General features: G+C 46.5%; 1 protein-coding gene across 1 annotated transcript; it reads right to left on the reverse strand.

The window, feature by feature from the left end:
• Positions 1-5,838: 5,838 nt before the first annotated feature.
• On the reverse strand, positions 5,839-9,006 carry YAE1 (YAE1 maturation factor of ABCE1). Its single transcript, XM_063922494.1, has 3 exons — positions 8,759-9,006; positions 7,584-7,705; positions 5,839-7,300 (listed from the first exon to the last, which is right to left on the reverse strand). Exons 1-3 carry the CDS (start codon positions 8,888-8,890, stop codon positions 6,880-6,882), a joined length of 675 nt encoding a protein of 224 aa, XP_063778564.1. The 5' UTR covers positions 8,891-9,006; the 3' UTR covers positions 5,839-6,879.
• Between the last annotated feature and the right edge of the window lie 1,558 nt (positions 9,007-10,564).

Here is a 10,564-nt window from a genome sequence, read left to right on the forward strand (position 1 = left end):
AAGAGGTCTACCTCGGTCGCTGCTAATACGCACAGCCAGGATCCACAGTACTCATAACACTTTGGGAGTCCAACTGGATAAAGTCATTGACAAATTTCTCCAGAGAGGTTATAATAAGGCTGATTTGCTGAAGCACAAGAATGAGGTCATGATGATGGATAGGAAGGATCTGCTGCACCCAACAGTAAGAAGGAAAGAAGGTATAATACCTTGGAAAAGTCAGTTCTGCACGTCCAGCCCGGTGGTCCAATGGGCCACGCGGGCGCTTTGGCCCATTGTGGCCACTGATGAAAAACTTGCCTGTTTCAAAAACAAGAGGCCCATGAACTGCTTCATGAGGGCCAGAAACATTAAAGACACCATCGTGCACGCTGACATCACGGGGTTTACCAGCCCTGCACCGTCACATTTCCTCACCAAACAGCCCGGCTGTTATAAATGTCTGGGGTGCACTACCTGCAAGAATATGATCAGTGGATCATCCTTCAAACATCCATCTAAGGACTTTGTGTTCCATTTAAAGCATGTTATGACCTGCACGTCCTCTTATGTGGTATACCTCATCACCTGCCCGTGTGGGCTAGGATATGTCGGCAAGACCATCACCAGCTTCAGAACGAGGATGGCGCAACATAGATCAGCCATCAACATGGCTATCAAGAAGGGAAGTTCTGATCAACCAGTGGCGCAGCACTTTGTAGCCAAGGGACATTCAGCAGATACACTAAAACATTTGATCATCGATCACGTTCCAGCAAATCTCAGAGGAGGTGACAGGAGCGGCGCTCTATTGAAGTTGGAGGCCCGCTGGATCTTCAAACTGGAAACTTTTCCACCTAAGGGTCTCAACGACAAAATCCAGTGGAACAGTCTCTAATTCGGATAATTATTTTATGCCCAACTCGGTCTAGATTTAATGTACATGTGGACAATATTGTCTTTAATCACGGTTAGGCTTTTTAGCACCTATCTTGTTCCCTTTTCCAGATGCATGTGGGCCCTAGCTTTTCTTGTCCTGCACTTTGGTAGGACTCACCCCTTTACTTTACATTCCCAGTCTTACTGTCCCACTCACACTCTTCTTGTGCATATCACGCCTACCACATCTCCATTTCTTTACAGTTGCACATTGATTTAGTACACTACACAGCAGGTCAATGACACGTCTCTTCGTCACAGTTCCCCTTCTTTTCTCCCCATTGTTTTGGGTTCACGTAACCCCCTATTTTCAGTTTCCCACGTCACAACTTTATTCTACACGCAGTACACAACTGATTCCCCCCCCCTTTCTTTCTCTCATTAATTTGTTCCTGTCAGTTTTCCTTTCCTTCTCCGTCCTCACTGCGCTAACCCTTTTTACCCCCTCCGTCGGCTCCTCTCTGCTTCACTAAGATTGTCCCATGGTCTTACTATTAATCTTTCCTTCCATCTTTCTTGATAATTCCCCCTTTCTGTACCCCTGGCAACTGCTTCTTCCAACATGTATCATAATGATTCTACTGATTTCACAAAGCGTGCTCATCATGCAGTTTCACAACAGGCTCATGCATTATTTTTGCATGGGATTATATTTTTTTCCTCTATTTGTTTCCAGCTCTGCCCCCCATGTATTCATTTTACACTGTGCCCCTGCTATGGCTGCTACATTTTAACTTCACTGCTGCACTCTTTAATTCTCACAGAGCCGGCGCGGGTGCTCCGGGAAGCGCCACTGGTTATCATGGCAACCGCGCCGCAGACCCGTCACCACGTCATATCCTGGAGACGCCGGAGAACTTCCGGCGACCCCCGTGATTGACGGCGCCCGGCCCTGTGTCTTCATCCACGTGCGGGATTCACCAGGGTGCTATAAAGTTAAGTGGGTCTCTTTCTTTCACCGTTCACGCCTTGACAAAGGGGTCTCACGACCCCGAAACGTTGGTTTTGTATGTGACCACTGTTATGTATTTGACTTGAATACACATCTGATTGTTTATACCAACGGAGTGCCGCTGCTTCTTTCTTTTCCTGCATTACTGCCGACTGCGGAGAGCACCCGGTTTTTTGCCACAGTACACTGGGAGTGCCGGGCATTCTTATACTTATATATATATATATATATATATATAATTTCTAGAAGAAGAGTAAGAAGGGGCGCCTCAGTGCATTAATCAGTTAAAATGTATTTATTTTCTTACTCTTCTTCTAGAAATCAGTTTGCCTTTTGGATACTGGCAAAAGGGAGACGCCGTTCTGAAGGATACTAAGTGCTGCTCAGACCGAATATAATCATTGGATACACGTGGACGGTCTTGGACATTACACTGCTAGTGTTGGGACTTGTGGTTCCACGCGTTGGAAAGTACACTGCTAGTGCTGGGACTTGTGGTTCCACGTGTTGGAAAATTCATTGAGCACTGTTTTTTACTATATATATATATATATATATATATATATATACATACACACACACAGGTACAAGGCAATAACAGCCTGATAATTTTCCTTTCTTTTTATTTGTATTTTTTTTACCCAGGAAATACCATTGATGCAGACAACTGTATCTCCCCTATCGTGTTTACTGTTTTAGGCACACAAACACCAATTTGCTAATACTTAATTTACCGAATCAAGTATCGCCATGCGCCGGCGAAGCCGACAGTTATCCCCACAGCAGCTCGTGACAAAGCCCTCACACCTGCCGACTAACCGATAGTGGGTAAACAAACAGGGAAACAGTGAATTTATGTATTACAACAAGGATTATGCGTCCATTATCAAACATAATGCTATATGACCCCCATATAGCATTAAAACACTGTGTCCCCCCCCCCCCCCTCCATCTTACTATACAGCAAGTCCTGGAGGGGATCTGAGGAAAATGGTGCCGACTCCTCTATGAGGACTAAGCTCCGCCCCTTCCCGGCACGCTCTAGCCCCTTATCAAAAATGTACAGGCTGGACTCGTATATAGTGTAAATACACTATATACTATCGAAAACTGCCGTTCAGGGCGCCCCCCCCTGCGCCCTGCACCCAAGTAGAACGTTGGTGTGTGGGAGCACCGACGTGGCGCGCGACCACCGCTATGACTGGCGGAATCACGCGCGGCGCTGGGGGCTCATATCTACATATTATATATGCTGCCCAGGGCTCCCCCTCCCCAGGCGCCCTGCACCCACAGAAGCCGGCGGTGGGGGAGAAAAGGCGGCAGTGTGCTAACACGCGCTGGCGGGGGTTCGGGACACGGAGCCCCGGCAGCGCCAACATAAAACACTTTTTGCCCTCAACAAAGAAATGGTAACTTGCTGCTCAGGGTGCTCCCCCTCCCCAGCGCCCTGCACCCATGAAAGCCGGCGGCGGGGGATTAATGGCGCGAAGCGCGCTCTAACATGCTGGCGGGGGAATGGGACACGGTGCCCAGGCACCGAAAACGCTTTCAAAGCCAGTCTTAGTAAAACAACAGTAACCTGCATCCCAGGGCGCTCCCCCCCCCAGCGCCCTGCACGTGCCGTTGGTGTGTGGAAGCATGAAACGCAGCGCGACCGCTGTACCTCCGTTACTGAAGTCTTCTGCCGTCACTGAAGTCTTCTGTTCTTCTAATACTCAACCAGCTTCTTTCTTCTGGCTTCTGTGAGGGGGTTGACGGCGCGGCTCCGGGAACAAGCAGCTAGGCGCACCAAGTGATTGAACCCTCTGGAGCTAATGGTGTCCAGTAGCCGAGAAGCAGAGCCCTTGTACTAAGAAGAAGCAGGTCCTGCTTCTCCCCCCTCACTACCACGCTGCAGGGAGCCTGTAGTCGGCAGGTCTACCTGAAAATAAAAAACCTAACAAAGTCTTTTAGAGAAACTCAGGAGAGCTCCCCTAGTGTGTGACCCATCACTCCTGAGCACAAAGTCTAACTGAGGTCTGGAGGAGGGGCATAGAGGGAGGAGCCAGTTCACACCCAGTTTAAGTCTTTATAGTGTGCCCAAGCTCCTGCGGATCCGTCTATACCCTATGGTCCTTACGGAGTCCCCAGCATCCTCTAGGACGTATGAGAAATAATATATGATCACTGCGCTGTTTAAATAGCACCAATTGACCGTGCCCCCCCCACCCCTTTTGCTCCCTGTACTTAATAAGGAGAGTGGAGGTCCGGGCCAGCGTCTCTGCAGTGTCTGTGAAGAGAGAAAATGGCGCTGGTAAGCTGTGAGGGCTAAGCCACGCCCCCTTCCGGCGCGCTGTAGTCCCACTCAATTTCAAATATTTATACTGGCGGGGGTCTTCTATTTAGTGCCTAGGCACTTAAAATATGCTCCTTGCCAGTGTTAAACAACCTCAGTAACTGTTGCCCAGGGCGCCCCCTCCGTTACCGAAGTCTTCTGCCGTCACTGAAGTCTTCTTTCTTCTGTGATGGGGTTGACGGCGTGGCTCCGGGAACAAGCAGTTAGGCGCACCAAGTGATCGAACCCTCTGGAGCTAATGGTGTCCAGTAGCCTAAGAAGCAGAGCCTTTGAACTAAGAAGAAGTAGGTCTGACTTCTCTCCCCTCAGTCCAACGATGCAGGGAGCCTGTAGCCAGCAGGTCTCCCTGAAAATAAAAAACCTAACAAAAGTCTTTTCAGAGAAACTCAGGAGAGCTCCCCTTGTGTGTGTCCAGTCACTCCTGGGCACAAAGTCTAACTGAGGTCTGGAGGAGGGGCATAGAGGGAGGAGCCAGTTCACACTCATTCAAAGTCTTATAGTGTGCCCATGTCTCCTGCAGATCCCGTCTATACCCCATGGTCCTTTTGGAGTCCCCAGCATCCTCTAGGACGTAAGAGAAAGACGACTTTACATGGGAGACAAGCCGCAACTATGCTTATAAGATGGCACCCAGCATCTCAGTCAGGGAGCGAGGGAGAATGAGGCAGCTCCAGGGCACGAAAATGTATATTAAATGTCGCCCTGGGCTGGGGAGAGGCTACAGGTCAAGCGCCAGCTCCCCTATGCTGGACTTCCACCCCAGGTATTAGCGAACCTTATTAAATGGGGCGTTAGTACACCCGACCTGTGCTCTATTGCCCTGGTGGTCTAGTGGGGTCCCTGCTCGGTGACAGTGTCCACGGCAGCGCTGCAAGCCGACTCCCTAGGTCGCGGACGGAACGTGATTTAATGGCGGGTCCCGCCTGGGGGACCCTCTTACCTCCTCCCCATAGCAGCCACGCAAACCAGGAGAGCGACTGCGTGCTTTAACCCGGAGCGTCTCAGTCGCAAGAACCTGGGAACAGGGGGTGGAGTATGCAACGCCGCTTGGGAGGGGATGGCGCTGCAGCGCTGAATTGTCACCATGACATACAGCGCTGACAGCCCAGTTTTGAAGATATTTTCTGTCATAAAAAGCTTTTCCAGGGCTGCCCAGTGCAGCCCACCTGTTAAGTGAGCAACTTAAACTGAGCTCTCAGTGCCTTGAGGCGGGGTTATAGAAGAGGCCCCAATGCATCCTGGGACAGCCTAAAGCTTTACCCTGTTGCTGCCTCTGGATCAAGATCCACTCTACACCCCGATGATTCCCTGTGGAAACCAATGTAACCTGCTGCAGAAATTGTTACTCTTGCCTTTTATTTCCCTGTGCTCAGTTGAGGTGAGCTCCAAGATGCACAGAACAGCTGCATCTACCAAATTTATCTGCACATATGTGGAGCTAAATAGGAAATGGCCATTTATGTTATTTCTAACACAATGTACATTAGATATAGCAAATCTAAACCTATAAATGGAAGTCCCCATCTGTGGTTTGCTATCCATCCTTTAGGTCCCACAATGGTATAGATATACAGAATTTTAATGCACATTGCTGTGCAGATCTTACACAAACAGAAAACACAAACATCAGATGTTCTGTATTACATTTAATGTAGAATCTTAATGGTTGGATACCATAGACAGCTAATAAGGTACCACCATTCATTTGACATGTAAAATTTGAAGTCCAGCCAGAGATGCCTGCCATGTAAAGGGCCCTACACACTTGCAGATGTTCGATCTGAATGATGATCGTTCATTGTCCAAATTTACTTGCATTGCAAAGCGACGGAGAACCAACTATGAACGACCGCGGGGCCACGCATCGTTCATCGTTGGTGCATACACACGAGGGATATGAACAATTTCTCGTTCATATCGCCCGCACACATTGGCAAATGTGTAGGGCGCTTAAGACCTGGCAGAAGCAGTGCTATTCCAAGGGAGGGACTTACACTAGTGTATTATATGGGGAACAACAGATGAACAAATCCCTCTATGAAATGGTCCCCTTGAAGTGGTAGTATACCTTTTAGGAGGGTAAACTCAAGAAACGATAGTACCGAGAGACATACCTGACTTGAGAGCACTGTGACTCCGACATTGCTTTTAATAAATACACCTCTTAAACGACACTTCGTTCAATGCATTTCGGTACACATACTACATATCATTACAGTTCCTTTTAGTACATACTCTCAAACCACGAACCCCTTAATTATTTATTAGATCCTGAGCTGCACTATACCACACCATCTGATCAATGTTTAAATGGAAACTACTATATGTTGAGCATGGTGCTCCAAGTTAATGCAGAAAACCCCCTAAAACCTGTAAAAAGCAGAGTTCCAAGCATACTGATTAAAGATCAGATATCTGTGTTAGAATTATCAATTCGCCCACGGATAACTATGCTTTTCAGTGTTTACGGAATTAAAGTTCCTATATACTAAAGAAGAAACATTTTCCAGCCTAGGCACTGGACGGAAGAACTTGCAAGAAACAAACCAAATTTAATGGCTATTCATAATCTAATATTGCTATATAACCATTCCAGGGCAGAGATATCGGACAAATAGTTTCTCCTGTTGATAAAACATAACTAGAACAGTGCTGAAATAAAGCAGCAGAAAATTCAAGATGTTAAATACATTGTTTTCAGAGATTGCAAATAATAAAGTAGATCTTCAGACATGTTCAGCTGTTGAGCTATAGCATGGGTATCTCCCAGAATCCGGCTAAGTTCCTGTTTCACTACATCACTCAGCTGCTGTGTAGTCCTACAACCGCTAAGCAGTGAAGATGGCAGAGATTCCTGGTTGTGGCAGCAATCCTGACCCGCACTACAGGACCTCTTATCTGCCTCATGTATGTGGCTGGCGAGATCCATGTCCTCCAAAGAGCTTGATAAATCTGTAGGGTGAGCGACCTGGTGAATGGAAGACAAGACCTTCACGATGTGGTCTTCACATTGACACACTGAAGTCAGTAGCTCCCCAAGCTGTGTGGTCATGGAAGGTTCCAACTGGTGAACTTGACACCAAGTGACAAGAGCACTAAGGAAAATAAAAGTCAGCATTACTCTCCTGTTAACAGATGAAAATGGGTTTGCAAAACCAATCCTAAGAATTCTAATACAATGAAAATGTAAGGCTCTGATTACAAGAACTTTGCATCACAACAAATTCTGATCAAAAGACTGCCCACAAATGAGTAATACCAGCTGAAAATGACTCCGGTGATGCACTTTACAGCAATCTGAATTGTAATCAAGTTATTTAGCAATACATTACAAACAAGTGAATGCAAAGACTATTTTATAAATGGGTTTTGGCATACCTTAATGTTCCTCTAAGTTCTCCACAGGGCATAAGCATGCTCACTCCCAGCTTGTAACCTGAATTAAACCCTGTTTGCAAAGAGTTTTCCTTTCCAGCTTCTATCCCATCAAGATAGCCCTCCTGCAATAACACAGATACAGAGGTGTCAATGCTTTATAAATTTGCTACATGTAACTTCTGTCACAGCAGGTATTGGCTGATACATTTATTTGAATCAATCATTTTATAAGGTTAGGAGAATAGCATAAATCACAATTGTAAATTAAGTGGTAATATTTATTTCACATAATTGTTTTTATGGCTGATGTTGGTGGAAACTGCAGCAACATAAAGTGAGAAAAATCAAATTTCAAGCACTAGAAAAGAATTTAACACCTCGAACGCAGATTAGTTTGTGATATCAGGTCAGTCCATTGTCACCAAGAGTTCCATTTTTTTCTTCTCCGATTATTATGCATGTGTTAAAGTTTATTAGACATTACTACTAAATATTCAGTAGAACTTTATTACGCCTATGTCCAGTGGTCACGTATGGTAAGTGAACGGTCCTATAACATTTCTACTGGTCCAGGTAATTAGCAGTATTCTATGTAGAATGTAATCTATGTGCAGTTATCTTTTACATATAATTCAACATTTTCATCTCAAAGGAGCTGCAGCATGTTGTGGTACCTACAACTCATAACTACTCTTCTTGTGCTGCAATGATGTCCAGCAGTCACAGCACGTTTGATATGTGCAGCATCATGTGAATGTCCTAGATCTCTATTAACTTTACGTGTTGTTCAGGGTACACTTGAAAATTTGGAAGACATTTCTTCTTTATCAACGGTGCAGGGAACAGGTCACTGTCATGTAGAATGAGAGCAGGGGGAGGGGGGGAGAGAATCATCTGTTGGGAGGACACACAGATCTATTCTGCTTACTTATGTTCCTGGACACTTGTAAATGTCAGTGATACTTTATATAACAATATGTGGGTACTGCTTGCCACACAGCCAGCAGCAGTATGTTCCTGATTTACCCACTGATGTGCACTTACCGCCATCACCTACATAAGTGAGGGCGCATCCCCTGTATTGCCATATACACGCCTTTATATACACACTTCTGTATGGCCCGTGTGCGCGCCCCCCCGACCGGCCATGCCACTACAGGCGCCCCTATTGTTACCCTCAGTCTCTGCTCCATGGATCTCTTCCACTCCCTCTGAACAAGCTCCATCTCGTCCTGCCCTTCATCAAACACCTCGGCCTCCTCCTCACTAGCCGGATGCAGCTCCGCGGCCGCCCGCAACCACGACATCTCCCACTGACACTAATTCTATTATACCGCACTACACTGCTATTAGCAACCGAGCTCAGCTCCTGTCTGTGTCGTGACGTATCTTCACCGCGCCTGCTGCCAGTGCCCAGGCGCCGTGTGACACACAAAGAACGCGACGTGACTTTTTACATAAACTGACCTTCAAATATAAAACATGAGCGCCACCTAGTGTCTACCTGACAGAATACAGGCTTACAAGCGGGTATGGTCGAAACGGATATTTTACTAATTTATTGTTTAATTTCTACCAACATTATAACTCCGCAGATTAAAAAGATAGAACCGAAAGCTCTGAATTCTATTACTTTACAATTAAAAAGAGTGAGTAAACATAACTGATGTAAAAGGAAAGCATAATTCCTTGACTGGCAGCTTTAGGTTGCGCCTAGATTGAATAACCATATTTGGCTGACCATATTATCGTCCGTTTAGCCTGGGACACTCATGAATTACACAGGTTGTAATTCAGAGGTAACAAGAGGTAATGTCAGAGGTAACAAGAATTCTCCTCTGGGCAGAAAGACACGTGGTGGCACTGTCGGCAATCTTCATTCCGGGAGTAGACAACTGGGAAGCAGACTTCCTCAGCAGACACGACCTCCACCCAGGAGAGTGGGGCCTTCACCCGCTGGTGTTCGAGTCCTTAACACGTCGGTGGGGAATTCCACAGATAGACATGATGGCCTCTCGTCTCAACAAGAAGCTAAAGCGGTATTGTTCCAGGTCGAGGGACCCGCAAGCAGTGACGGTGGACGCTCTGGTAACTTCATGGGTCTACCAAATGGTTTACGTGTTTCCACATCTTCCACTGATCCCAAGAATTCTCAAAAAAATAAAAAAGGAAAAGGTTCAAGCAATTCTCATTGCTCCGGATTGGCCAAGAAGGGCCTGGTACGCGGATCTACTGGAGATGCTCCTGGAGGACCCATGGCCTCTGCCTCTTTCGAGAGGAACTTCTACAACAGTGGCCATTCGTCTATCATGACTTACATCGGCTACGTTTGATGGCATGGAAGTTGAGCGTCAAATTCTAGCCTGGAAAGGCATTCCGGACAGGGTTATTCCAACCCTGATCCAAGCCAGGAAAGGGGTAACGTCTAAACATTACCACCGTATTTGGAAAAAATATGTCTCGTGGTGTGAAAACAGGAAATTTCCTGCAGTGGAATTTCAACTGGAACGTTTTCTCCTTTTTCTACAGTCAGGTGTGGATATGGGCCTACGTTTGGGCTCGTTGAAGGTCCAGATTTCAGCCTTATCCATTTTCTTCCAGAAACAATTGGCTTCCCTCCCTGAGGTTCAGACGTTCTTGAAGGGTGTTCTTTACATCCAACCGCCCTTTGTCCCTCCCACGGCACCTTGGGATCTGAACGTGGTGTTGCAGTTCCTACAATCGGAATGGTTTGAGCCTTTACAGGAGGTTGACGCAAAGTTTCTTACATGGAAGACCGTTACACTGTTGGCCTTAGCTTCTGCAAGGCGTGTGTCTGAACTGGGGGCGTTGTCTCACAATAGCCCCTATTTGATTTTTCATGAAGATAGAGCTGAACTCAGAACTCGTCAGCAATTTCTTCCTAAGTTGGTGTCTGCGTTTCATATCAACCAACCTATTGTGGTTCCGGTGCTTACTGACACCTCCTCTACATCAAAGTC

Source organism: Pseudophryne corroboree, chromosome 5 (assembly GCF_028390025.1).
Source record: "Pseudophryne corroboree isolate aPseCor3 chromosome 5, aPseCor3.hap2, whole genome shotgun sequence".
In the NCBI taxonomy this organism is placed as follows: domain Eukaryota; kingdom Metazoa; phylum Chordata; class Amphibia; order Anura; family Myobatrachidae; genus Pseudophryne; species Pseudophryne corroboree.

Excerpts from the sequence above, each read along its gene's own strand:
- YAE1 (XM_063922494.1), bottom strand. The coding sequence starts at position 8,890 with ATGTCGTGGTTGCGGGCGGCCGCGGAGCTGCATCCGGCTAGTGAGGAG. Across the intron at positions 7,706-8,758 it reads CCATGGAGCAGAGACTGAGG|GAGGGCTATCTTGATGGGAT; the intron begins GTAACAATAGGG and ends GTGTTATTGCAG. Across the intron at positions 7,301-7,583 it reads GAACTTAGAGGAACATTAAG|TGCTCTTGTCACTTGGTGTC; the intron begins GTATGCCAAAAC and ends TATTTTCCTTAG.